The 26,686-nt window shown below is 32.9% G+C and overlaps 18 protein-coding genes and 3 pseudogenes across 21 annotated transcripts, besides 2 other annotated features; 4 read left to right on the top strand and 17 right to left on the bottom strand.

Annotated features, from left to right (window-relative positions):
• Positions 1–12,945: part of a mobile genetic element that runs on past the window's edge.
• On the top strand, positions 663–1,082 carry TVAGG3_0927200 (protein of unknown function, DUF4108 family; the record flags this gene model as incomplete). Its single annotated transcript, XM_051252447.1, has 1 exon — positions 663–1,082. One exon carries the CDS (start codon positions 663–665, stop codon positions 1,080–1,082), a length of 420 nt encoding a protein of 139 aa, XP_051078021.1.
• On the bottom strand, positions 1,099–1,545 carry TVAGG3_0927190 (uncharacterized protein; the record flags this gene model as incomplete). The annotated part of the gene is made up of 1 exon (XM_051252446.1): positions 1,099–1,545. The coding sequence occupies one exon, from the start codon at positions 1,543–1,545 to the stop codon at positions 1,099–1,101; it is 447 nt and encodes a 148-aa protein (XP_051078020.1).
• On the top strand, positions 1,582–2,457 carry TVAGG3_0927180 (protein of unknown function, DUF4106 family; the record flags this gene model as incomplete). The annotated part of the gene is made up of 1 exon (XM_051252445.1): positions 1,582–2,457. One exon carries the CDS (start codon positions 1,582–1,584, stop codon positions 2,455–2,457), a length of 876 nt encoding a protein of 291 aa, XP_051078019.1.
• Positions 2,918–3,373, bottom strand: TVAGG3_0927170 (uncharacterized protein; the record flags this gene model as incomplete). The annotated part of the gene is made up of 1 exon (XM_051252444.1): positions 2,918–3,373. The coding sequence occupies one exon, from the start codon at positions 3,371–3,373 to the stop codon at positions 2,918–2,920; it is 456 nt and encodes a 151-aa protein (XP_051078018.1).
• Positions 3,454–3,744, bottom strand: TVAGG3_0927160 (KilA, N-terminal/APSES-type HTH, DNA-binding family; the record flags this gene model as incomplete). The annotated part of the gene is made up of 1 exon (XM_051252443.1): positions 3,454–3,744. One exon carries the CDS (start codon positions 3,742–3,744, stop codon positions 3,454–3,456), a length of 291 nt encoding a protein of 96 aa, XP_051078017.1.
• On the bottom strand, positions 3,833–4,447 carry TVAGG3_0927150 (organellar and viral DNA polymerase type B; the record flags this gene model as incomplete). The annotated part of the gene is made up of 1 exon (XM_051252442.1): positions 3,833–4,447. The coding sequence occupies one exon, from the start codon at positions 4,445–4,447 to the stop codon at positions 3,833–3,835; it is 615 nt and encodes a 204-aa protein (XP_051078016.1).
• On the bottom strand, positions 5,657–5,977 carry TVAGG3_0927140 (organellar and viral DNA polymerase type B; the record flags this gene model as incomplete). The annotated part of the gene is made up of 1 exon (XM_051252441.1): positions 5,657–5,977. The coding sequence occupies one exon, from the start codon at positions 5,975–5,977 to the stop codon at positions 5,657–5,659; it is 321 nt and encodes a 106-aa protein (XP_051078015.1).
• On the bottom strand, positions 6,017–6,571 carry TVAGG3_0927130 (organellar and viral DNA polymerase type B; the record flags this gene model as incomplete). The annotated part of the gene is made up of 1 exon (XM_051252440.1): positions 6,017–6,571. A coding segment is annotated over one exon (555 nt), but the record flags the coding sequence as incomplete, so codon positions are not given.
• TVAGG3_0927120 lies at positions 8,230–8,762 on the bottom strand (annotated as a pseudogene). Its single transcript has one exon. A coding segment is annotated over exon 1 (533 nt).
• On the bottom strand, positions 9,144–9,848 carry TVAGG3_0927110 (uncharacterized protein; the record flags this gene model as incomplete). Its single annotated transcript, XM_051252439.1, has 1 exon — positions 9,144–9,848. One exon carries the CDS (start codon positions 9,846–9,848, stop codon positions 9,144–9,146), a length of 705 nt encoding a protein of 234 aa, XP_051078013.1.
• TVAGG3_0927100 (uncharacterized protein) lies at positions 10,499–10,651 on the bottom strand (the record flags this gene model as incomplete). The annotated part of the gene is made up of 1 exon (XM_051252438.1): positions 10,499–10,651. The coding sequence occupies one exon, from the start codon at positions 10,649–10,651 to the stop codon at positions 10,499–10,501; it is 153 nt and encodes a 50-aa protein (XP_051078012.1).
• Positions 10,671–11,072, bottom strand: TVAGG3_0927090 (uncharacterized protein; the record flags this gene model as incomplete). Its single annotated transcript, XM_051252437.1, has 1 exon — positions 10,671–11,072. The coding sequence occupies one exon, from the start codon at positions 11,070–11,072 to the stop codon at positions 10,671–10,673; it is 402 nt and encodes a 133-aa protein (XP_051078011.1).
• Positions 11,486–12,049, top strand: TVAGG3_0927080 (uncharacterized protein; the record flags this gene model as incomplete). Its single annotated transcript, XM_051252436.1, has 1 exon — positions 11,486–12,049. One exon carries the CDS (start codon positions 11,486–11,488, stop codon positions 12,047–12,049), a length of 564 nt encoding a protein of 187 aa, XP_051078010.1.
• Positions 12,946–13,395: 450 nt separating the features above from the next.
• Positions 13,396–14,243, top strand: TVAGG3_0927060 (annotated as a pseudogene). The gene has a single exon. A coding segment is annotated over exon 1 (848 nt).
• Positions 14,244–14,247: 4 nt separating this feature from the next.
• TVAGG3_0927050 (serine threonine-protein phosphatase family) lies at positions 14,248–14,490 on the bottom strand (the record flags this gene model as incomplete). Its single annotated transcript, XM_001323088.1, has 1 exon — positions 14,248–14,490. The coding sequence occupies one exon, from the start codon at positions 14,488–14,490 to the stop codon at positions 14,248–14,250; it is 243 nt and encodes an 80-aa protein (XP_001323123.1).
• A 17-nt stretch (positions 14,491–14,507) lies between these two features.
• Positions 14,508–14,870, bottom strand: TVAGG3_0927040 (uncharacterized protein; the record flags this gene model as incomplete). The annotated part of the gene is made up of 1 exon (XM_001323089.1): positions 14,508–14,870. One exon carries the CDS (start codon positions 14,868–14,870, stop codon positions 14,508–14,510), a length of 363 nt encoding a protein of 120 aa, XP_001323124.1.
• Positions 14,871–16,312: 1,442 nt separating this feature from the next.
• On the bottom strand, positions 16,313–18,405 carry TVAGG3_0927030 (uncharacterized protein; the record flags this gene model as incomplete). The annotated part of the gene is made up of 1 exon (XM_001323090.1): positions 16,346–18,172. One exon carries the CDS (start codon positions 18,170–18,172, stop codon positions 16,346–16,348), a length of 1,827 nt encoding a protein of 608 aa, XP_001323125.1.
• A 1,649-nt stretch (positions 18,406–20,054) lies between these two features.
• On the bottom strand, positions 20,055–21,095 carry TVAGG3_0927020 (leucine-rich repeats (6 copies)-containing protein; the record flags this gene model as incomplete). Its single annotated transcript, XM_001323091.1, has 1 exon — positions 20,055–21,095. The coding sequence occupies one exon, from the start codon at positions 21,093–21,095 to the stop codon at positions 20,055–20,057; it is 1,041 nt and encodes a 346-aa protein (XP_001323126.1).
• A 194-nt stretch (positions 21,096–21,289) lies between these two features.
• Positions 21,290–22,591: a mobile genetic element.
• TVAGG3_0927010 lies at positions 21,370–22,495 on the bottom strand (annotated as a pseudogene). Its single transcript has one exon. A coding segment is annotated over exon 1 (1,126 nt).
• A 2,347-nt stretch (positions 22,592–24,938) lies between the features above and the next one.
• Positions 24,939–25,454, bottom strand: TVAGG3_0926990 (uncharacterized protein; the record flags this gene model as incomplete). The annotated part of the gene is made up of 1 exon (XM_001323093.1): positions 24,939–25,454. The coding sequence occupies one exon, from the start codon at positions 25,452–25,454 to the stop codon at positions 24,939–24,941; it is 516 nt and encodes a 171-aa protein (XP_001323128.1).
• A 798-nt stretch (positions 25,455–26,252) lies between these two features.
• Positions 26,253–26,588, bottom strand: TVAGG3_0926980 (uncharacterized protein; the record flags this gene model as incomplete). Its single annotated transcript, XM_001323094.1, has 1 exon — positions 26,253–26,588. The coding sequence occupies one exon, from the start codon at positions 26,586–26,588 to the stop codon at positions 26,253–26,255; it is 336 nt and encodes a 111-aa protein (XP_001323129.1).
• Between the last annotated feature and the right edge of the window lie 98 nt (positions 26,589–26,686).

Here is a 26,686-nt window from a genome sequence, read left to right as displayed (position 1 = left end):
AGAAAACATCTGCGGTAAATTTAACTCTTCAATAGAGAATATGAAACTTATAGTATGTAACGAACTTCAAAGTATAGATACAACAAAAGTTTTGAACTCAGATGCTTTGAAGAGTCTTATAACAGACAAAGTTGGAGTTGTTGAAAGAAAATATAAAGACCAAAGAGTTTGTGAAAATGTTGCAAACTTCGTTATGGTTTCAAACAATGCTGTTCCGATGAAGTTAGAAAGTTCTGACAGAAGATATGTAGTTGTCAGAACGTCAGAAGCTCATATGCAAGATACAGAATATTTTGACGACTTAGCAGAAACTTTGACATCTGACTTTTACAACCACTTGTTCTCATATTTCATGACATTAGATATTTCTAAGTTCAATCCAAGACAAATTCCACATACAGAAGAGAGACAAACATTGTTAGAAGCAAACAAGAGTGTATATGAACTGTTCGTAGATGAAACTGACTTTGAGTGTTTAGATGAAAGGTCATTGTACGATTCGTATAAACAATATTGTCAAGAGTATGGTTATATGACAGCGTCTAAACGAACATTCTTGGCAAATGTCAAAAGTCTTTTAGACGTACAGAATGGTGTATATACAAAGAAAAATTTTTCTGAGTAAATTTTAAAAAAAAATATTTTTTTATCCGATAGAAAAGATGACAAAATTCATCTCAGTCAACAAGTACATGTCAGGACTTAAAGAAGAACTAGACCCATTCACATATTTGAATGTTTACTTCTACCATTTTGAAAAGTCTTCATTCAGCAAAGTTTGGAACATCGAACCAGTTAAGTTTGCTATTGTGACTAAAAATGGTGCGAAATTTGAAGACTTAGACATAGAAGGTTTGTTAACAGTCAAAGAAAGTTTTGACAGAAGGTTCTCAAACCTTAAAGAAGGCAAAGCATACAAACTTGTTATACCTTATGAACCAAAGAAAGCAGACGACTATGAATATTATGAGTCTAAAGTTGTAGAAGTTCAAGGTAAATTGGGTAAAAAGATTTTAGAGTCTAAGCCAGTGTTTGCTCCTAAAGAGGAAGAGAACATTGACATTGACCCAGAAATGTTTTAAAAATAAAATTTTATTTTTACATGTCAAATTTCTTTTTCTCTGGTTCAGGTTCTTTCTTCTCTTCTTCTTCTTTCTTTTCTTTCTTTTCTCTCTTCTTCTTTTCTGGTGGAGTTATGTCAAACTTCTCAGAACCATATTTTTGTAAAAGTTCTTTGTCCTTTAATAGCTCTTCTATTCTGTTTTCTATTTCATCTTCAAGAACAGCGCATGTGTCTTCTTTGCATTCTAAGAAGTTTTGTTGGACTTCATCTCTCCAAGAGGCGTCATCTCTGTCAACAAGTCTGTCATTGACAAATTTTAAGACTGCTCTGCTTAATGTTTTATGGTTCTTGTCATATTCCCAGAAACAGAACTTTAGAACAAATTCACCTTTCTTGTTTACACTATGTAAGATTTTATGGTCGACAGATGTTTTGCTGTCGAAAAGTTTGTCTCGAATATAGATAGCGAAATCGCTAGACATTTTCTAAAAGATAAAAATTTTAATTTTTCTAAAAATATGTTAGAAAAAAAGTTTGCTGACATTGACAAAAAATTTGAGAATGTTTTAAACAAGAACAAGAGGAAGTTAGAAAATGCTCAGATAAAACCCATACATGACAAGTTCTTATTTGCTCAGAATGGTATAACAGGTCTAATTGCACCGCCTGGGTCGGGTAAGACTTTCACTTATCTTAAAATGGCTGCACAACAACAAGAACTAGATGAGAAGAACCCATTCTATGAGTTAGTTGTCATTTGTAGTACTTCGGGTCAATTTGACCAAACCGTCAATTCGTTCAAAGATATTATAAAAAAGTCTAAGTTAGTATGTATAAAAGACTCTGAGTTGTTAGATTGGATAAAGAAGTACCAAAGAAGAGTTTTGAAGTACAATGCTATAAATGAGTATGTCAATTCGAAGTTTAAAGACCCAAATGAGGAAATGCAGAGAATATTAGAGAAGAAACACTTCAGAAACAAACAGAAAGAGATAGAATACATTTCGAAGAAATTGCAATCTTACGATTGGAAGACTTACCCTCACAGATGTCTTCTTATCTTAGATGACTTTGCTTCTCATCCTTTGTTAAAGAACAGAGAACAAGACATGTGTCGAATTCTTAAGAAGCTCAGACACTTTAACATCTCTGTTGTCATTTGTGTACAGACAGCAAAGAGTTTAAGTAAGGATGTAAAGAGAATACTTACTGACATTGTACTTTTCCCCGGATTGTCCGAAGACGATTTCATGGAACTTATGAAAGAGTCCATGGCAGGTAAGTTTGACAGACATGAACTATGGGAGAAGTACAAAGTCATACAAGACCCTCATACTTCTTTCAGAATTCATATCTACGCAAACAAAGTTCAAATTGTAAAAAGTCAAGCGTAAAAAATGTAAGTGTTGAGTCTTAGTCTGTTGTGGTGCTGCAGCTTTCGGTTCTTCTGGCTTTGGAATGGACTCGGTTGGTGGTACGTCGGACATTCGTTTGTGTCCTGTCGGAAGGAAGAACTTTTCCTGTTGGAAGGAAGAACTTTTCCTGTTGGAAGGAAAAACTTTTCCTGTTGGAAGGAAAAACTTTTTCTGAAGTTCGACCAAAAAGTTCTCAATTTTCGAAAATTTGAATGGTTTACGACGGACAACTGGAAAAATTTTTCCTGTTGGAAGGAAAATTTTTTCCTGTTGGAAGGAAAATTTTTTCCTGTTGGAAGGAAAATTTTTTCCTGTCGGAAGGAAGAGTTCTTCCTGTCGGAAGGAAGGACTCGGAATGCCAGAAGGATTTGACAAGACAATTGACCTTATAGAGCTACCTGAGCCATCTGAAGTCAAGCTTGAAAAATAAATGGTTCATTTACTCTGCTTGTTTGAAGTTGTCAAAATACTCTGTTATTTTTTCTTTCAGTAGCGGCAAATCTTCTTTGAAGGTAAGTATTGTACAACCTTTAATATCATAGTGTGTTTGAGGTAAAGTATCTTGAACTATTTGTTTCACATCTTCATTTGGTGTCATTGAAATCGGTAAGTTTTCGCGATAGAACCAATTTCTGTCAGATTTGTAAATCTTAGCAAGGTCGTAAAAGCTTTTGTTGTTTCTTCTGACTAAATGCAACATAACCATATCTCTGTCTTCTTCATTTTCCATCTCTTCAGTATAAATCATATACTTATAGTTCTTTTCCTTTCCTTTTGGTACCGAACGTGGTATTCTTTTCTGAAGGCTTTTGTCTTTTGCTTCAATGACTTCATCTTTTGCTTCAAGCTTGTTTTCTATCTCTTCACGTTCTTGTCTATGAATTTCATCTAACATCATGAAAATATAACAAGCGTAACGAGGTGAAGCCCACATTGCAACAGCATTTACAAGAAGTCTATGTACATACCAGCCTCTCAAACTATTTGGCAAATTTTACGATTTTCGTACGGAATCTCGTTCCTCGGTTTTTCGAGGGTCGCAAACATATGAGGAAATTCTTCTAAAAGTTCTTTTGTCTGTTGGTTTTCAAACCAATGATATGCTTGCTTTGTAGAACGAAGAGCATTCAAAATACTTTGCATTTGGTACATGTCATCTTTGACCGAACGAATGAGACGGAGTTGTTTGTTATATTGTATGTACTCGTATTCTTCATTTATGGCTTCATGAACGATAGCAGTTGTTGTGTTCTCTGTTGTTGACATATCTGTCTTTACATACAAAATAAAAAAAATATTTTATAAAAAATTAGCGTTATTTCCTGACTTTCACAAAAGACCAAAAATAAACGCTTTACATGTATTTTTCAGCAACTTCGTCAAATAATTTTATAGCTTTACCTATCTCATCTACTTCAAACGTTTCTTTACCTTTCGTGGGAGCACCATACATTTTCTCAAACTTTTCAAGCAGTTCTGTTTCTGCAGCTCTCATATCGTTAACAAACACAACCTTGACTCTATTGACTGTACTGTCATATCTTAGAGTTATATTATATGTTCTTCCTATCTTATATCTCTTTGTATTGAAGTCCTTCGGTTTCTGAACGATGTAAAGTAAGCCCTCACTGCAACGTTCAGTATCGAATGAACCATATGTTATGAAGTTATATCCAACAACTGGGTCTAACCATAACAAAACTATTGGTATAAGACTTTTGTCAATGAGATATGCTGTAGTTCCATAGAATCTTACCGATATCATAAGCTCAGGATTTCTTGTCAAAATTTTCTGAGTAGAAGCAATTCTAACCCAGTCGTGGGATGTTTTCTTTCCAGATGGAGATAAAATGTCTGACAAAGAATATTTGTTGTATTTCTTTGAGTATCTTACGTTTAAATCACCTATTCTAACCATTTTGGTGTCATTGTCTATCTTTTTAACTGTTTCAAACTCAGTGTTTGTCATTTTCTGTCTTTACATACAAAATAAAAAAAATATTTTACAAAAAACTAACTTTATTTTTTCTATCTTGTATAAAAGATATGATTTCAGGGATTTTTTTGACGAAGTGTCAAAGTTCTCTTCGTAAAAAATAACAGTTATATAATGAAATTTGGTCATTTTTTTACGATTTCAGGGATTTTTTTGACGAAGTGTCAAAGTTCTCTTCGTAAAAAAATAACAGTTATATAATGAAATTTGGTCATTTTTTTACGATTTCAGGGATTTTTTTGACGAAGTGTCAAAGTTCTCTTCGTAAAAAAATAACAGTTATATAATGAAATTTGGTCATTTTTTTACGATTTTCATGAGTTTTAGGCGACTACGTTTTTGTACGTACTCGCAATTTTTTACGATTTTCGTACGGAATCTCTACCCTCGGTTTTCCTCGGGTAGCAAACATATGAGGAAATTCATGAAATTTGGTCATTTTTTTCAGCAAAAATATATTTTAGGGTAGATGGTTAGATCTCACCTCTTTTTTCACCTCTTTTTTCATGAGGGTCACCAGGTCCCCAGGTCCCCAGGTAATTTAACTTCTCTTAAAATTACTGACAACATGACATTTTGACAACAGTCCAGGAAATAAACTTCATCGTATATGTTTTGTCAAACATGAGCGTAAAAGACCCAAAAATATATTTTAGGTGAAGAGGTTAGATCTCACCTCTTTTTTCACCTCTTGAATTTTCATGAGGGTCACCAGGTCACTCGGTCACTCGGTCAACTAACATCTTTTTGAAAATGGTGACAACATGACATTTTGACAACAACACAGGAAATAAACTTCTTCGTATATGTTTTGTCAAGACTTCATCGTAATGAGCGTAAATCAGACAAAAATATATTTTATGTTAGCATGTTAGATCTAACACGTTTTCTAACCACTTTTCTAACATAACTATTTACAAGCGTTTTACATGGTATATGTTCCATATGTCATTTTACTCAGAATTTTATACAGAATTCAATAAAAATATATTTTATGTTAGCATGTTAGATCTAACACGTTTTCTAACCACTTTTCTAACATAACTATTTACAAGCGTTTTACATGGTATATGTTCCATATGTCATTTTACTCAGAATTTTATACAGAGTTCAATAAAAATATATTTTATGTTAGCATGTTAGATCTAACACGTTTTCTAACCACTTTTCTAACATAACTATTTACAAGCGTTTTACATGGTATATGTTGCGATGGTTCATGACTTTAAACAGTTTTGTAGCTTCTATTTCTTCACGAAGGATATCAAAAGTTTTCACAATATTGAATGTATCTTTATATTTCTTCTTGACGTCAGATAGAAGGAAATCGTCAGCAGTTGGATAGTTTTTGTTCAGAAATGTCAACATGTCCATTTTATCTTCTGCTGGTTTCTCTACTTCTTTCTTTAAGTCAGCATAGTCGTTTCGCATACGTTCTATCTCTTTGACGGAGTAGTTATATTTCCTCATTGCTGCTTTACATTTTGAACATTGTGGGTTCATTTTAGCATTGTACATTGAAATTTGACCTGCTAGAACAACTAAGGCGTCAATGGTTTTCTTTAACTCAAAAGTTGCGGGTTTTATTTGTTCGTTCCATACTTTACCTCTTCTATCTTTATCTCTTATCTGCCATACACATTTTGCAACTAACGAAACAAAGTTGTCGTAGGTCTTAAATTCTTCAGATTTATATATGTCAGAGATGTTCTTATATACCATGTCGCAGTCTTTGTCCATGACTTTGTGGTTGCAATGAAATCCAAGAAACTCATAGTTAACCTTACGTATGAACTTCTTTATTTCTACTGAGTCAGTTGCTTTGACTTCTATTTCATCGAATTCAGGAATAGTAAGCTTTTGTTGTTGTATTTCAGGAAGTTTAGGTAGATGGTCAATAATATCCTGCATTTCATAAAGATATTGTTCATTTGTTTCATCTTTCGCAGTGCAATCTAAATCTCCTTGGAGAAGTTCTTGCTTTATCTTCTGGATTTCTGTTTCGAAAGTATATGAAGAAGGAATGAAGCTTTTCATTTCTACTAACATAGATGTTGGGTTCATGACTAAAGAGTTTGGTGCTGTTGTTGCTAACATGTTCTTACAATAAAAATAAAAAATATTTTTTAAAAAAAACTACCTTTATTTTTTATGTTTTTTGTGAAAGTGTCAAAACTCATGAATTTCGAGAGTTTTCTACGATGGTAGAAATGAGGTTAGAAATGAGGTTAGATCTAACATGCTAACATAAAATATATTTTTTGGTGGTACGTCGGACATTGTCTTGAAACAGTACAAATATTGTCTTGAAACAGTGCAAATATTGTTCTGAAACAGTGCAAATATTGTTCTGAAACAGTACAAATATTGTTCTGAAACAGTGCAAATATTGTTCTGAAACAGTACAAATATTGTTCTGAAACAGTACAAATATTGTTCTGAAACAGAAAATTTTTCTCACAAATTGAGAGCTTTTACGGGAAATTTGTTCTGAAAAAGTACAAGTCTTGTTCTGAAAAAGTACAAGTCTTGTTCTGAAAAAGTACAAGTCTTGTTCTGAAAAAGTACAAGTCTTGTTCTGAAAAAGTACAAGTCTTGTTCTGAAAAAGTACAAGTCTTGTTCTGAAAAAGTACAATGGACAACATCGAGCCATTCATGAGTTTTGTGTGTTTTCTACGATGTTAGAAAAAATGTTAGAAAACGTGTTAGATCTAACATGCTACCCTAAAATATATTTTTCAATACTTTTTTTCTATCTTAAGGAAATTCATGAAAATTCAACGGGTGAAAAAACAGGTGAAAAAAGAGGTTAGAAAAGAGGTTAGATCTAACCTCTTCACCTAAAATATATTTTTGCCGAATTCTGTATAAAACTCATGAGTTTTCTACGATGTTAGAAAAAATGTTAGAAAACGTGTTAGATCTAACATGCTACCCTAAAATATATTTTTTTCTATCTTAAGGAAATTCATGAAAATTCAACGGGTGAAAAATTAGGTGAAAAAACGTGTTAGATCTAACCATTTACCCTAAACTTTATTTTTGCCGAAAAATGACCAAATTTCATGAGTTTTCTACGATGTTAGAAAAAATGTTAGAAAACGTGTTAGATCTAACATGCTACCCTAAAATATATTTTTGGTTCATTTACACTCGTTACGATGAAGAAGTCTTGACATTTTCCCGACTGTTGTCAAAATGTCATGTTGTCTCATTTTTTCAGAGAAGTTAGTTTACCTGGTAGCACCTACAGTAAACATCTCATTTTAACTCACTTTTTTTCTATCTTAAGGAAATTCATGAAAATTCAACGGGTGAAAAAAGAGGTGAAAAAAGAGGTGAGATCTAACCTCTTCACCTAAAATATATTTTTTGGGCTATGTCCCACCGCTTTGCGTCTTTAGGTCAAAAATAAATTGTTTTCATGAGTTTTCTACGATGTTAGAAAAAATGTTAGAAAACGTGTTAGATCTAACATGCTACCCTAAAATATATTTTTGGTTCATTTACACTCGTTACGATGAAGAAGTCTTGACATTTTCCCGACTGTTGTCAAAATGTCATGTTGTCAGTAATTTTAAGAGAAGTTAAATTACCTGGTAGCACATGGTAACATGGTAGCACCTACAGTAAACATCTCATTTTAACTCACTTTTTTTCTATCTTAAGGAAATTCATGAAAATTCAAGAGGGTGAAAAAACAGGTGAAAAAACAGGTGAGAAAAGAGGTGAGATCTAACATGCTAACATAAACTCACTTTTTCAGCACTTTTCCGTAGTTGTATATGAAAGACAATTCGAGATAAAAGTCATAGTACAATGGTATAATATGCTGCACACCATTTGTTGTGAACCAAACTTGAAAGTCAGAGAAACTGTTACTAGGTGGTTCGTAGAATTTAGAAGCAAAGTCATAAAAGTCCTTACCGATACATAGAAAACTATTGTTGCTTGAACTGAAACTTGCATGGCACATAACATTTTGAGGGTCAAACACGTTTCTATAAACTGTCAAATCTGCTGGTGGAAGTATAAATTTAAATGGACCATCTGGTGGTAATGGTTCGTTCTGGTTTAGTAACCGAAGAAATTGTGCCCAAGAACGTTTGTCTACTTTCCAAAATAAAAACTCTGTATCTCTTGGAGGGTTAATTTCAATCTTTTGAAATGAAACGGTGGAGTTCATCTTGTCATATTCTAGTTTCAGATAGTATGTTCCATTTAGTAAAGAGTCGTATTTTTCTTGAAATTCCCAATAATATTTGTTCATTTGAGTTTGAAAGTCATTTAGAGTTTTCTCAAGACTTTCGTCTGAACGAACTGTAAAGATTCTCATTTCATCAAATTTGTCTATTAGACCATCAGAACCTTTATACTGCCCATGAAAATATACTGCGAACATAAACGCGTTAGTTCTATTTGAAAACAAAACTCTTCTAAATCCTATTGCCTTTGCATCTGAAGGACTTTGAAGCCAACGAACTGGATAGTCAAACCTGTATGCTCGGGATGAAATTTCTTCATCTGAAATAGTCCTACCAGCATTTGTAAAGATATAGTCTAACGGTTTTGTATCTGCTACTTTTGTTCTTTGTTTTTCAACCTGAAGCATTTAATATATGTAAAAATATATGGTTTAAAAATGGTATGCCATTTCATATTTCTCATCTAACAAACATGTTGTCTGACTGCTTGAGGGTTAGGTTGGTACCATTCGAACTTGACACTTGCAATTCCTTCAATTGCATTCAAAATGTCTGAGTCGGAGTCAACCATTTGTTCTCTCTTTGTAGTCTTGAAAGCGTCAAGAAGCATTGCAGCTGTTGTGACATTGCCATGTGCATAGTAAATGTGACCATCCAAATCTGTTATGGTCAATCTGAGATTGTGTCCTTTCTTATTTCCGTCTTGAATTGCAGCAAGTACTCCCATGAAGCCTTCTTTGTTCTTTCCTTCGTCAAAGTTTACTGTAAAGGTTCGACCAGATGTAATTTGACTTCTAACTTCACGGTACTTCTCATATGCATATCTTGTTCTTTCCATGGGAGCATGTGCGTCTTCACCTTTTCCTTTTTTCCTTCTCAAAGGATGCAATTGTTCGTCATGTTTCCAATAGAATCTGGCAAAGCCGTCGTGTCCTTCAACTTGAGGTTCACTAACATCGAAAGGCATGTCCATAAGACGTTCTTCTTCTAACCTCTCTAGTCTGTTTGGATAATTTGCACGTGCGGTTTCCAAATCCATTTCGTAGCGAAGACCAGACAATTTGTCATAGACTTTTATGGGTCTTCCCTTCCTATATTTAAAATTCTTCGAAACTCTCCAACCATATCTTTGCAACTCTGCTTTTATTCTAGCAGATTTTCTATCCATTCTATATGGGGGCATTTTTATAAAAATAAAAAAATATTTTTTTTCTTTACTTTACATAACCACCTGCTGCCATAAGTCTTTGACGCCAACCCATACCAGCTAATGAAGGTTGACTTGGTTTAGTTTCCAAACTAAACTTTGGTTTTGGTTTATCTTCAGTTTTTTGTTTTTCTTCTTCTATCGGTTTTTCGTCACTTTTCGGTTTCTCTGACTTTACTTCACTTGCAGGAACAGTTGTGTCGTCAACATCTTCATAAATATCATATGCCATTTGTTTTTGTTTTCCTTTCAACTTTTTGTGTTTGTTGTAAAGTTTAGAATATTTCGACTCTAAGTCAATGAGATGTTCTATAATGAACTGTTGGTCAGTGAAGTAAACTTTTCCATCTGTTGTCTCGAAAGCTCCTTCAGACTTCAATATTTTATTTGTGAGAGTCTGTTTCTTTTTTGAGATACTAGCCGTTCCATTTTTATGAAAAGTGACTTTGTAGTTAGGGTTTGTATTTCCAGACCTGGCACTTTCTATTATTGAATTTTTCTCTTCATCTGTAAGTTCTTTGACAGGTTTTGACAATGGTTCTGAACTTTTTGTTTGTGGTGTCAAATCTACCGTTTCAACTTCTTCGGTCATTTCATCTCAGTAAAAAATTTTAGTTTGGTTTGTTTTCAACTGGTTGTTGTTGTTTTTTAAGTCGGTCTAAAACTTCCTGAGGTATAGGAAGAACTTGACAAACACGTTGTGTAACTGCTGGAAGCCGACAAATCCATCTTGAACCCATTTGTCTCAATGCTGTATTGTTCATTTCATCTCAGTAAAAAATTTTACATTCCCCAAGTTTGAGGTGGTTGCGGTTGGTTATTGTTTACCCACTGTTGTGCATGGTTATATCCTCTGTTAAAGAATCTTTCACCTTGGTCCATATAGTGTCCTGCTTGGTTATAGTAGTCATTTGCTTTGTTATAATAGTTTCCTGCTTGTCTTCCTACATTGTCCATCCATCCTTGAACTTTTCCTCTTGTTTCAGGATTTGGAATAAGATTTGTTGCATCTCGTGCTACATCCCAACCTTTCTGTACAGTTTGTATAATAGGTTGTGCTTTCTCTTTAAGTATACCTAATGTACTCAAAATCTTCCTTCCAACTCCAAATACACCTCTGGCTATTGTTCCCACTGCGGGTAAAAATCTAGATGCGACTCCTGCTAATGCGCCAAATAAACCCATTTCTTATGGGTTAAAAAATGACGAATTCAAACAAGGACCCCTATGTTTCTAAAGCGACAAAGAAAGCACTCATGGTAAAAATCTTTAGTTCAACACCAAATGCTTGGTTTATGGATATCTTGGAAAACATTCCGAGAGTTAGAACAGATGGACCACCATACTGGCTAATATTTGTCGGTCAAAACACAAGATACTGTGAAGCCATACCATTACAGTCCAAAAATATTTTAGATATCTTAGCAGCTTTGACAATATTCGTTGACAAATACCATCCAACAAAACTGACATCTGACTGTGAAAGTTCTTTCAAATCAGACGATATTAAAAACTATCTGCGTTCAAAAAATGTAAACCAATATTTCATTGTCGACCAAAACCATTCTGCTCTTGGTGTCATTGACGGTTGTATAAAAATGTTAAGAGACTTAAACCAACCACAAGGTGGTGAAGCAAATGAAATGTCATATGACGACAAATATAGACACTTCTCCATGGCAAAGATGAGACAAGTTTTAAATATTTACAATAACCGTAAACAAAAGGGTTTGGGAAACCACTCCCCCGAAGAAATGAAAAACAACCCTGACTTAGAGAAAGACTATATATTTAATAATTTAGTCAAAAGAGACAAACAAGAAAGAATGCCGGGCTTCAAACTTCAGAAAGGTGACAAAGTAAAAATAGAAATACCTAAACGCGACCCATATGAAAATACTATTGACTATGACAACAATGGGAACCCGACAGGTACTCACATTCGTGTTCGTAAAAATAGAAGAAAGTATACAAGAGAATATTATGAAGTTTTAGGCAAACATGGCAAAATGTACAGACTGCAAGCAGAAGATAAAACTACTATTGTCAGACCTCGTTTCAAACTTGTCAAAGTTCAAGGTGGTATACTTTCAAAGACAGTTCCTAACAAATATAAGACAACTCCTGACGAATATGCTAAAGAAGTTGAAAATGACGACTAAGCATTTCTATACCATGCGTAAACTGTCATGTAAGGTGGCATGTAGTCTTTACTTTGTCCCGTTGTTTTGCGTATATCCCGAAACGCGATGTGTATGGTTTCCTCCTCCCTCAGTGTTACTCCAGTAACAATTTATAGCAAACTTAACGTTGTCTTTAACATCATATCCTTTACCTTTTGTCATTGCTGACCAATCCCAATATCTATGCTTATGCCAACCTGCTTGAGATGTACTTAAATCTATGTAGTGACTGTGTGCAGGTAAATTTTCACCTGAAATCGTTTTACTTCCACCTGTTTCCTTTGAAGAGTTTGCACAATACAAAAACCTGTCGACTATTTGAGTCCAAGTTCCAAAACCAAGTACTACTTCTGGTCTGGTAGAGTTCATTGACGTATAAATAGAGCCTATAGGATATAATGTTTGAAGTATTTCTGTCTTTAATGTTTGAAGCTCTGTTTTGTCTGCTTTCTTCTCATATAAATCTTGAGCAGTGAATTTAATATTATGTTCATCCTTCATGACATAAACATCTTTACATCTAATGTTTTTCATCGTCGTTATTCGTCATCCGATGTTAAACCTTGTGGAAAGTTAGGAGGTTTCCAATATAATACATCCCCATCAGGTTCTTCAACCGTTCCTTCAATACTTTCTATAGCAACAGTTGTAAAACTTGTATGTGTATGTCCAACGTCACTTTTCCTGTTTAAGGTTTCTTGTAAGTTTGTAATATTTGCAATGGTATGTGTATGTCCAACGTCACTTTTCCTGTTTAAGGTTTCTTGTAAGTTTGTAATATTTGCAATGGTATGTGTATGTCCAACGTCACTTTTCCTGTTTAAGGTTTCTTGTAAGTTTGTAATATTTGCAATGGTATGTGTATGAGTCTTTTTAGAATATTCGTTTTCAGCTCTTGTCACTTCACTTGACATTTTATTGTCAACATATGTTTTGTCTGCTAGTTCAGGATGAGTATGTTCTTTTGTTGCATAAGCTTTGTTAGCTCTTTCTTCTTCTTTTGCTATTGCATCGTCTACATATGTTTTGTCTGCTTTGTTGTCAACATCTGCTTTCAAAAGAAGTTCTTTTATAGGTTTCTCGTTTAAAGTTCCTTTTGTTGGATTTATACAAACAGTATGGTTCTTCTTGTCTTGAAACAGAAACTCATCTGTCATTGGGTTTAATGTCAGTTTTAAGTTTCCTTCTTTCAATGACTCAGATATCTTAGAATAGTTTGAAAAGTTTGTTGTGTTCTTATTTAGAGCTTGTATAATGAGTTGTCGGTTGTGTTGTATTTCTCTCATAGACGCTGTTTCATTTGACATTTTTATTATAGATAAAATATGCTTTCAATAGAAAAAGAAAATTCAAGAGTTGCTACAACTAAACCATTAGATGAACTTTTTACGAATGTCGGTCAAAAGTTTGAGACAGAGACCGTAAAGCATGAAGGCTATCGTTTGACTACCCGTTAAGATGGTTAAGAGACCCATCCGTCACAAAAGCTATTGGCTTTCGTAGAATGAAGTTCATTTCAGAAGCCATACATGGTTTCCCATTTACAGTCGGTTTTGAAGTTCGATACTATAACAAAGAAAAACGTATGTATGAGAAATTTGAACAGGGAAAACTTTTACAAGTTAGTTTGCTTGTAAACTTAGAAACAACTCTTCAAGCTTTTCAAGAAAAAATAAACGATATCTATATCGAATATGCAAACCAGTATAACATTGACGAGGGAGAGTACCATCTCGATATTATATATGACAGGAAAAATGCAACTGTTAAAATCAATAGAATAGAAGACCTTGGAGAAAACGTTTATATTTCTACAAAATATAACAACTTGGCATGGTATAGATTTCTGAGGATGTTAAATCAGCCTGCAGAATATCCAGTACACCCGGACTTTTATGAAGTCGAAAACCCTAATGGAACATATGAAAATGTTTTCGACTCAGATGCTATTATAGTTCATGCTTCATTTTCTGGTGCACAAAACTCTTTTTTATGCTTGGCAAATGACTTTTACGAAAAACCTACAAAGCTATATGAACCACCAAGTGGAAGTATTTCAGACTTTCAAGTATGGTTTACAACAGATGGAAGAAAGAGAATAATTCCATTATACCATGCGTTTTACTTAGAACTTAGTTTCATATACAACTACTATCGAACGGTAAAAATATAATTTTTTAATACGGTTGAGGTGTTGGATTTGGTTGCCAACTTGACTGTGGTGCAGGTTCAGGCTGTTGTATAACAGGAGCTTGTTCTTCTGGTTCAGGGTCTTTAGGTATAATACCAACAAACTGACCTACTCTTTTACCAATATTTTTGACTCCGTTCCAAATTCCTCTTCCTACGGTTTTTATTCCATTCCATATACCTCTTCCAACATTTCGAAAGAAGTTTCCAATACTACTGAAGAAACCCATTTACTATATGTAAAAATCTAATGTCCGCCTAGTCTCTTACGTTTCCTTCTGAGTTCCATAGCATTTTTTAACTGGAGCTCATACATTCTGTTTCTCCTCTGGTAGAAAACATATTCTGGGTCAACTCCTGTGTTCGCGTCATCTGCATAAAGTTGTTTATATCCCACTTCGGGGTTTGTATAAAACTCTTTCCATCTCATATTTGCATACCATGGTGGCAAACCTAACGCAGCGTCATTTGACATGGCAGTTTGCATTTGTACATCTGTTGGCACTTGACCATAGTTTGCCATTGCAGTTTGTATTCTAACTTCATTTGGAATATTCTCTGGGTTTGGTTGTCCAGGTTGCTGTGCATTCGCTAAGTTCTGTGCGTCCATTTAATATTAGATAAAAATATCTCTTACGAGTACATATACTGGACATTTGCAGGCATTGGTTCATCTTCATATTCTCTATATCTTTCTGCCACGTCAAATAAATAAATGACACAATGGAAAAAACCTAAAACAAGTAGTCCTATTTCAAACCACATTTACTTACCAATAAAATTTCTTTGTTATGACACTTTCTCCGGTTTATAGGACCTCTCTCATATTCTATCTTGTCATATCTAAACTCATAGTCATGTATGTCCTCTAACCATCTCATAACGGTTTCCAAACCACTTTTATCGGATGTAAAGTAAAAGCATGGATGGTTATGTAAAACGTCTAAAGTTTCTAAAGAGTCTCTCAAAGTCCAGTCTACTTGGTATTGAAAATCGCATGTGTTATAGAACGGCGGGTCCACTATAAAGAAAACATTTTCCTTGTCTTTATATTTTTCATACAACTCTGTCCAACGACATCTCACAAACTCTATACCCTCAATATATTTTTCTATGTCCTCTTTGAAAACATTTGTATAGTTAAGATATAAAACATTTGACATAAGTGTTTCAATGTCATGAACTCTTATAGAACCACTATATAATAGTCTAGCAGATATACTATCCCAGTCAATATATTCTGCTTTTTTCAAAACCTCTCTCACAATATTTTTCTTATCTAATGGTATACGTTCCATCTTACCTATAGGTATCTTTTCTTTTAACTCTTTCAATATATTGTTTGTGTCTGGTATATGTTTGAGACGGTCCATATAGTTGTCGAAGTCATTGCATATAATCTTTGAGTCTGGGAATATTGTATGGCACAAATGGGATATATAGAAACTTCCACCGAACAAATCTACAAATGTTAGACCATTCGGTAGTTTCTTAAGTTCTCTCAATAGAATATCTTTACATCTACTCTTATTTCCAAAGAAGGGTAACGGTGGTTTTGTAAAATTCATTTATATATAATAATAAAAATGTTTTTTCCTGAAAAGTGACAGAAAAGGCTTCTCAAAGTATACTTCCTTGGAACGCCTGTAACTTTTCCTGTAGCGACGATAGACCCTTACTTGTCCGGACAAAGTTATACTATTTTGAGTGCTCTACCAAAAATTTTTTATGGGCTAGAGGGCGCAACGCGCCCGGGAAGCCCCCAATACCCAAAAAACTTCATTTATACTAAACATCTTCAGGGCTAGAGGGCACGAAGTGCCTGGAGGCCCCACTACCTTTTTTTTTTTTTTTTTTTTTTCTATTCAAAATCAAATAGTATTTACTATGATTTTGGCTTAAATTTGAATTGTGTAGGGGTATCAATTTTTTTTAAAATTGTGTAAGGAAAAATAAAGTTTGAAACCCAAAAACTGTTTGAGTTAACAGATTGTGATGATTGACAATTCTATTGAAAGTTATTTTTTATTGGAAAATTCCAAAACTAGATAATTATTAAAAATATAAAAAACATTTATTAAAACATTAGCTATAAAAAGTCAACTCGTCGATATTCGGAGTTGAAATCGTATGAACATCTTCAATGGGAGGTCCTTCCAATGGAGTTTTAGAACTCCCTGTGTATTGAACATATGCAACATCCCTATTTTCTGATACTTTTTGCTTCAATTGTTGTGATTTTTCTGGAATATGTTTGTGAATGTTGTTCATTTCAATAGATTTCCTGTAATCGTAGCATTCTTTGCAATGAGGTCTTTCGTGGAATGACTTTGCAAGCGGTGGCTGTAACCTACAACCACAAACTCTGCAAATGAAGCAATGAGTATGGTAAAACTTGCCATTAAACTTAACTTTATCGGCCAAAAGGTTGAATCTCTTTCTGCAGAACATGCAGGAATCCTCGTAAGGCGCTCCATGCTCAGGACAATAAAATTTATTATGATGAACTATAAAATCATCGCCTTTTAGGACTTTATCACACATACAGCACCTAAAGTGATCTTTGTGGAAGTATTTTTGGTTGTGAACAACGTAATCGTAACTAACAATTGAATTATGACAGTAATTGCACTTATGCTTCTTCATAAATTCATCGCAAGCCTTGCAATACACCTTTCCATCAATTTCGATGTATGATTGGCCCTTTATTGGCATGCAACAACGATAACATCCGATACAATTCGAATGGAAGACTTCTCCAGTATGAAGAGTAACTCCATCCGCTGGATTTAATATTAGTAAGTTACATGCTTTGCAACGACGGTTCATTGCTGCTAATATGCATTCTTTGCACATCATATAACCTTGAAACTGATAAGCATTATCATCGGAGAGGACTTTAAGGCATGAGGCACATTTTAAGCACTGTACGTGATAATATATTCCATTTACAAATTTATATTCGCCAGTAATCGATTTTTTGCAGACTTCGCAAAGATGTGAGAGTGCCATTGTACTAAATTCAGCTGGAGCTGCAAACTTTGAGTTGAATTTCGCGAAATCTGGAATTGTTGGAAGTTTTGAATTTGATGGCGCAGGTTTAAGCATAGAAGCTCCCTCCATGAAGGTAAGACCTGTGGATTGTAACTGATCTTCAATGCTCTTAGTCATTGGATCGTAGTAGTTGTGCGTAGGCCTTAAATTATCTGTTTGACTTGCGAAGATATCGGAGCCGAACTTGATATCTGCAGTAGGTATACTATCAAATGATGCGCTGTCAATCGCTCCAGAGTCCATTCCGTCGTAAATTTGAAGTTTTGGCTCATCTGGGTTTTTAGACTTAGGTAACATGTATCCTGGGCGACTCATTACAAAGTTTTGGTTGGGGAGTATGTTAAAGCTCTTGTTTTCACGCATTTTCGGCTGTTTGAATTCTTCTTGTTTCGGCAGTGGTTTATAGACTTCAGTATCATCGAAACTGGTTGGAAGTATCGAAGTATTGTCGTAGATAGGAGCGTTTGTGAACTCGCCGTCTAAGAGATTTGTAGGAGTTTGCGGTGGAGATAATAACATATCACTATCCATTTTAACAATACCATTATCTTCATTAGCGTTGTTATTAGCATCCGCTATCCATGAAGAGTGGCTGGATTCATCGATTGTACGATCCCCATAATCTTCTCCAGGAATTAGTAGTGTTGTAGTGGATGAACCTTGATAATCTTTCGGTTTTATCTCTATTAAACTGGATTTTTTCTTTTTGTCGGAACGTTTTCTTTTGATTAAAGCTTTTTTATCTGATTTTGATTCAGAATCGCTATAATACTCGTCAGAATTGTCACCTACGGCATTAACAACGTTTGTATTTGAACTAATGTCGTCAGAAACTAGTGGACTTGCATATTGATTCATATATAAAAAAATTTTATGAACCCTGTAATTTTTATTTACACCCTTGATAAATTGTGGAGAAAACGATTATCATAATGTAAGAGGATTTTTCATAGCAAGCAACACATGATTCCAACTATTGGAAATTTACATTCATCTTTTAGACTATTGAATTTGATATTTTGCTACATACTTACTACTTGTAGAGTGAATTTCAGAATTTTTGATGATCACCAATAGATTGCTCTTTGAAACATTGCAAATTAGAACCTCTGATGCTTCTTTATTTTGATATTCTTTTTGCAATCCTGTGTTGTACATATGGAGTTATTTGATCTTAAATTTTATTAAAAAAAGAGGGGACTTCGTCCACAACAAAGGTATCGACCAAAATCGTTCCCATTATGCTTTACATATGAGGTATAGTAATAATGTGTATGGACTCATAGAATGGCTTTCTTTTGATTTCGAGATATATTATGATCTACTAAAATATCCATATTTTACTTGATAACGCATATGTTTTATCGTATTATGAAAATTAAACGAAAAACATGGCTCAAGAAGAGCAAAATTCGATGCTAAAAAGTAAATTGTTTATTGATTTGGGTGCTTTCAGGTATTTTTTGAAGTAACACTTTACTCCTTTTTCTTTCTACATGTGTATATAAAACATGCACAAATAAGGATTTAATATTAAAAATATTTTTCGAATTGGGTAAATTATTCGTTAGATCTTAGATTTTAATAATCATTTCTTCTTAAAATGAGAATGCAGTAATAGCAACTGTGTATGATAGTTCGAGTATTGTTAAACTGCGCAAAATTTTGATAAGTTTCGAAAACGATTTGCAGTGTGTTCAAATATATTAGGATTTGATAACATGTGATAACATCGACTGCAAACAAGCGACATTAAGTGATTGATGAAAATCAATATCAATATTTATAAATTTCGAGACCTTTTTGACTGAAAGCAATTGTCTTGGATATCTAGAATGAAATTCTCCTAGGTGAATTTCTCCAAATTTTTTCCATTTTATAAAATGCCTAAGCAATTTTCTAGTAGGGTTTTGCAAAGTGGTTATCATTGGTTATCATTGATAATACGTAAGGTTGCTACTGTTGTAATATTTCGAAAAAATAAAGGTATCAACTTTAATGCAAGATATGATGAGTTAAACATCGAATAATTGGATTTTTATAATATTAATATTCTTTAGTCCCTAGTATATCATTGTTTCATACTAATGACGTGGATCAATTCCATTTCAATGATCAGATAAAGCAGAAACAATATACTCAGGTGCCACTTTTTTGGTCTAAAAAATGAGTTTCCCTTTTTTCGGGACTCAAACGAAATTTTTATTCATCAACTAAACAATTTTCATTAAAATAGCCTCCAAAAGTACTTTTTGCTTCTTCGAAATCGTTTTCAAAAGGATCATCTTCCATTATTTTGCTCACAGAATAAAGCGGATTGGTAAATATATACTGAGAAGTCATTTCTGTTATTGCATGTTCTGTTTCTTCTTGAAAGCTCTTCTCTGAAATTTCTTCTGCCTTCATTGAGATCATATATACAATTAGCCATACAATCACTAGTATTTCGATTACTGCAATTGGGATTAAAATATATATTAGTGTTGGAGTTTTAGATTTGGTTGGTGATATATGAGTAATCTCAACAAACTCTGAAAATTGTTCGTCTTCTGAAATTTCTATATTTTCAGAATTAATCTGAGAACTCGATGAGCTTCTCTCTTCTTCTTTTGGATGGAATTCTTCTTCTTTTCGACTGATTTCTGGTTCAACTTCTGGTTCATCAGGATCAACAGTAATTGGACATTTTTCACTTCTACGGGAATTAGTTTCGTTTGGAAGATCAATGTATCTCGGATTTTTAGGATATGTATAATCCATACTTTGCATAATTCTCGAAAGGAACTGCAGAATCACATTCACTGAAAATAACTTCCTTTCTTGGTTTTTCGTTCCATATCGACCTAATGTAAATATCAGATACAAAAATTCGCGGAACATCCAAAAACACATCAACTTTAACATTTCCACCATAACAAAGATTGTGCAAATATGGTGCGTTGAATATTGGATTTTGTTCTATTATTAATTTCGTCCTAATTACTAAAGTTGTTAAACCAAAATCAATAACTTTTCCTGTCGTGTAATTATATTTTGGATATGAATTGATTGCATTATTTCCAATTTCTTTGACATAAGAAGGAACAATATATGTTGACAATAACTTTCTATATGTCATCACTAATTTATAAGTTTCTTTTTCAATAAGTTCATACGTTCCCAACAAATATTTTGGATGATCACAGCTTATCTCCAATTCAAGATCTTCAGCACCATAAAATGCCTGGGGATGTATCCATGTGATTGATTTGGTAATAACAAATTTCTTCAGTTTTGTAAATGCGAAACAGAATTTTTCAAGCCTTGAAACAGATGATGGGACTGTAATTTCAGATAAACCTGTTGAGTTGAAACAATATTCTGGAATTGAATATATGCTGATATCACTAGCGAATTCCACTTTTTCTAATTTATCACACATATTAAATAATCCATACTCTAATCTATCTGGAATGGTAACCGATGAAATCGATGTGGAATCAAAAACATATGAACCAAAATTTACTGATGACTTAGGAAGATTGAGATGTGATAAACTCACACATTTGTAAAAGCAACATGATGAAATATAGATATAATTTGAAGGGAAAACAATATTCTTCAATGATATGCATTCGGCAAAACAAAAGCTTCCAATTGACCGTATTCCTTCTGGAATAGTTATTGTTTCTAATGCAATGCATCTTCTAAAGCAGTCATTTTCAATTCTTTCAACACCACGTTGTAAGTTAATACTAACAAGAGAGATACAATTTTCAAAAATACTATAACCTAAAGTCATTGTTTGTTGATCAATATTAATTGTGATCGATTTCAAGTATTTACATCCCTTGAATGCATTGGCACTTATAGAAATATAATTATTAATTACTATTTCTTCAATTCTTGATGCACTAAATGCATATGGATGAATTTTTCGGATATAATTAGGAATTGTTAATGTTTTATTTGAAGCTGCTGGGACGTGATAAAATATAGGGTGTCCAAAGGTGTGTTTAGCACAAACCTGAATACTGCGAATAGAAATAAACAAGTTACATATATATAAAGTTTATTTAAATATAATCACCATTGGATTCAATCACGCGTTCGCAGCGATCGATCCAGGCTTGAAAGACACGCTTTAAATCATCATGAGAAAATTGCTCAAATTGCTCTCTTACAAAATTTTCAAGATCATCTGGACTCGCGAATTCGCGTCCTTCAGCTCTCTTTTTTAGCGTGCCGAATAAATAAAAGTCAGAGGGTGCAATATCAGGTGAATAAATTGGGTTTGGAACAACTTTGACATTGTTTTCCACCAAGTAATTCATTACCTTATGACTTTTGTGAACTCTTGAATTATCAAAATGAATTGCAAACTTTTGTTTTTGTTGTTTGGATTTCTCAAACTCATCAGAATTGATAATTTGAGTAAGAACATTGTCAATTAGATACTGAGCATTCATCGTATTAGGTTTTTGAAGAATATCAATTGCGATGATGCCATTCACGCCCAAAAAAACCGACAACATCATCATTGGTGTGTCAATTTTTTTCTTCGGGAATGTTTGCGGATCTTCATCCTTCGGGATCCACATGATTTTGGCTTCTGTTGCATATTGAAACCAAGACTCATCCCCTGTTACTAAAAAGCGAAACTTCTTGGATTGATACGCACGCAATATAGAGAGGAGCTCTTTCGAAGATTGGACTCTAGATTTTTTTGAACTGAATTAAGGTTGTGCGGAACCCAACGTGTATACGCTAGTTTGTAGTTCAAATAATTGTGCAGATAATAACTGACTGTTGTACGTGGTATCTTTGTCATCTCCTCTATCCTTCTGAGTGATGCTCTTGGGTCTTCATCTAGCGCTTGAAGAATTGCTTTGATTTTTCTTTGATCCGGCGATTTTTTGTCAATTTTTATGATGGGCGCCTTTTTGGTCATGAAGTGATACATCCTAACATGATACGTTACAGTGGAATAGCTAGGAGCATCCATACTGAAGCATTTTACCAATGTCTCGTAGATTTTTTACAGTCTTTGCATTTTTTTGCAAGAGCGAGGATGTTTTCTTTATGATTCATTAAAAAAATGAAAAAAATCCCGCCAAAATTTCCCGCGAAACCGCCTCTTGTCTCAAAATTCATTTTATATCCCGGCATGGCGCCAAAATACAACTTACTCATCATATACATATATTCATATTTTTGATTATATATTTATAATCAGCATATATCTCCTTTAATAGTCTCATATAGAGCGCTGTGCTAAACGCACCTTTGGACACCCTATATTTCATTATCTTGTATCATCATACCATTTTCTATACGAAAATATGAATACTGTCCTAATGTGATATTAGCATTATTTGAATCTTGAAAATCTTTTCCTCTGAATTTCTGTTTCCCTGATCCCAAAATAATTTCTGTGATTGTTGTAACATCTTTAAAGGGATTTTCATCCGTGTCTTCATTACCCCAGCATCTATCACGATAATAAAAGTCGCATTGAAAACCTGAGTAAACAAAATCCTTGCCTATTTTTATTCTTTCAATTTTGGTTCCTTTAAATGAATAATTTCCAATTTGATTTGTTTCTGATAGGTCTAAAAATGGAACTTCAATAGAAGTTCCCATAAATGCATAATGTCCAATAAATTTTATTATATCTGGAAATTCGATATTTTTCAAACTAGAACATCCATAAAACATTTTATCAGGTATATATTGAATGTTATGAATTACTACTGATTCAAGTTTTGAACAATTCATCATTAATCCAGTTTTTGCAAATGTTTGAACATTGCAACTTATTATTGAGTTGCAAAATGCAAATGCATATTCATCACCAAAAACTTGAGGACTAACACTAGCTAAGTTTTGGCATCCATAAAATGCTCGTGATTTTATTAATACAGTTTCAGTTAAATTAATATATGCTAATGAATTACAAAACATAAATGCTTTATTACCAATATTGGATGGATTTAATTTAAGAATCTTTAAATTTATACATGAGTAAAATGTTTCATCATGAATGCCAACATATGAAATTGATGATTTTACTTCAATAAGATTATAACAGTTACTAAACATTTCACGACAAGTCCAAGAGAGAGGGCCTAAATCAACAGTTTCTAAGGAATGACAATTTTTGAAAATCCCTTTTGATTCCATTATTGATAATTCATTTTCAATTTTAACATTAATAAGATTACTACAATATTCAAAGACATCATCCCTCAATGAGCCTAAATTTAACTCAACTTCCCTTAAATTTGTATTTCTGAATGCTCCTTTTTCCAATGAATTAACTGATTTAAAGTTGAATGATTCTAATGGACAATTTTCAAACGCATAACTACCAATGTAAGATATATAATAATTTTCTGGGAATATTATGTTTTTAAGATTAAAGCAATCATTAAATGCAGACCCACCAATTGAAAATGAACTCATGCGGATTGTGACTGTTTCTAAATTATGGCAGCCAGAAAATGCGAATGACGAAATTGTTTGACGATCGTTAGAATTTGCTGATAGAACAATTGTTATACTTAATATATTCGTAAAAGAAAAGGCACTTCGATCAAACATTGAACATATATTAGGTAAAATTGTGATTAAATGCTTACAGTTATAGAATGCATTTTCATTAATATAGTTGGTGAGCCAGAAAAACTAATGAATTCTAGTGTAGAATACGAAAATGCAGATTTTCCTATTAAAGGAATCCTCTCACCAATATAAACCTTTTTAATGTTTCTATTATGATGAAAGTAGGACTCTGGAATTTCGCATGATAAAAAACATTCAAATGTTTCAACAAGTTGAATACCAGAGAATTTAGGTAAGCTAGTTATTGAAGATCCTTCAAGTCTAATTGTATCAATGTTTGAATTTTTCATTGTATTTAAAAGTTCTTCTTCATTTTCAAAGTCTGACCGTTCATTTAATATCATTTTAGAACCTTCTATTGTTACTTGTGTGCTCGTCCTCACTATTTTAGTAATTAATGATTTAATTAAGATACTAGAAATCATATTTATTTCTGAATGAATTGAATGGATTCTCATACCACATTTCAAATGTTTACAATATTTTTATGTAAATGACTATCAAAAATAAAAAATATATTCTGAGTTTGTATGTATCAATATTACAAAAAAACTTATAACTGTGATGGAATTGCAAAAATTCTTTAAAAACAGAAGAAAGATTATAAATTTAACCTCCTAAATCTTAGTTAAGTACATTTCCTATGATTAAAATTGTCAACGTCATAGTGAGTCAGCTTGCCTAACGTTATAATCTTATTTTAAGGTTAATTTAAAAATATAACAAATATTATGTAGCTATTATGTATATCAATTTATAAAAGATGGAAATTTTTAACAATTTCAATACTTTCAAAAACCTTTTCTCAAAATCGATATAGAAATATTTAAACTTTTCAATAGATTAAATTCGTCATGGAAACAAATAATTAAATTTTCATAATAATATAACAGATGCCTTGAATATTTTTTAATTCAATTTTTCAATACATTCATTTTTTTTTAAATAATAAATAGAAAATGTTTCATATGATATTTATGAATTTTATGATTAAAAAAGCAATCTGTAATAATATGGAAGCTCAAAACTCAATAGTAATCAATGATATTGAGAATTTAGAAACAATTTCTGCAAAGATTAAGTCAAATGGAATAACATTGAAGTTAGGTGAGCTGAGTAACTCCAGACCTGTTGGCGAGACTCCATAAAAATTCCAGCCTCTCATATATCTATTTGTGGTCCAATAAAATGTGTAACTTTCAATTTGGATTTGAACAGCATGGAAGTCGATTGTGATATTTGGTGTTTGATCGCCTGATCCAGAAACAAAACGACCAGAGAAGTTTGTAATTGGATGACCTAAAATACAATCAACAGAAGTTTTCATTAAACTGACATCTCCGGTATCATATCGTGATGAAGGTGTTACTGTAACAACATCTTGCTCTGTAAGATTTCCTGTTTGGTAATGTTTACGCATATATGAAATGATATCGTACACTTCCCCAGTAACATTTTTAACATCAGTAAATGGAATGCGTTTAGATGGGATCTTCGCATATTTTTCAAATTTATATGCAAGCACAAAGCTTAGCATTGATTAATTTGAGTGAATTATAATTCAATTGTTCAATTGAAAAGTCATCGTTAAAATAACTAAAATGAATTTATTGGTGTAAAGTTAATAGTTATAAATCGGACATTTAATTTTCAAATTGAATTGAAAGATTAATCCTATGAAAACTGAATTGAAATAGTTATGTGCATAATCCCGATAAATTATGATGATCTAATGATAACACATATCTTTCTAAATTGTTATTAGTTTGAATTAAATATGATTATGAATTTATCAAAAGTTGATAAAACATATGTGTAACATGTAACAAAATTAGCTAAATTTATGATAAGATTAACTTCAAAATGTATTAATTTTTTATTAAATAAATCATTAAATTTCAATGTACACATCAATTTTAGTTATTATTATATTTTGTGAAAAATCTTTCAAAAATTAACTTTTGAGACCAAATCAATTTTTGAGTTTTCTGAGATTACAGAATTCATAACAATGCAAGAAACCTTTATACAAATATATAGAAAATTCAGACCATGGAACCGATATTTTACAATTTTATTTTGATTTTATTTTATTTGATTTGATTTTATTTTTTGATAACATTGAGCAAAATTGTATTTGAATATATAATGCCAAATTTTAGTCTCTCATTATTAATGCCCTTTAATATAAAAGCAAATATACTATCTCAATAATGACCTCATTGTAAATTTCATTGAAAAAGTTTAAGCCATGTCTGTGATATGTTGACTGCTTTGTCGTGAATGCAGAATGAACTAAGTGTTGTCAAAACACTGCTGATGTATGGACTAATGTCTATTGGATAGTTGACGATGATGTTCTTGATGATACGGAATGTACGATCGATGAAGTGTTCGTCACGTGATGATTCTGTGAGGATGCGAAGGATGACTGTCCAGCCTGAGTGGAAGTTAGAGTGGAATGAGAAAGCAAGTTTACCAATAAAATCAAGAAGAACTTCTTGAATGTGACGATGGCTTGCACCCTAATAGATGTCAAGCATAGGACTAAGGAATCGTTCTTGGTAGTGGTAGTCTGTCTTCTCTTCTTTAGCAAGAAACTTCTCTGAAAGGTCGATGAGAAGTTTGATAGAAAACTCTGCAATGTCTTTGTTCTAGTGTGAACCACCATAAACAATGTTTGGAGAAATAGCTGTCAAGATCTCGTTCTAAACATACATCTCGCGAGAATGCTAAATTCAGGTTTTAGCAAAAACCGTCCAATATCAT

The sequence above is a fragment of the Trichomonas vaginalis genome, chromosome I (assembly GCF_026262505.1).
Source record: "Trichomonas vaginalis G3 chromosome I, whole genome shotgun sequence".
In the NCBI taxonomy this organism is placed as follows: domain Eukaryota; phylum Parabasalia; order Trichomonadida; family Trichomonadidae; genus Trichomonas; species Trichomonas vaginalis.
Note: the sequence above shows the minus strand (reverse complement) of the source record. Positions and strands in the feature narration are given on the sequence as shown.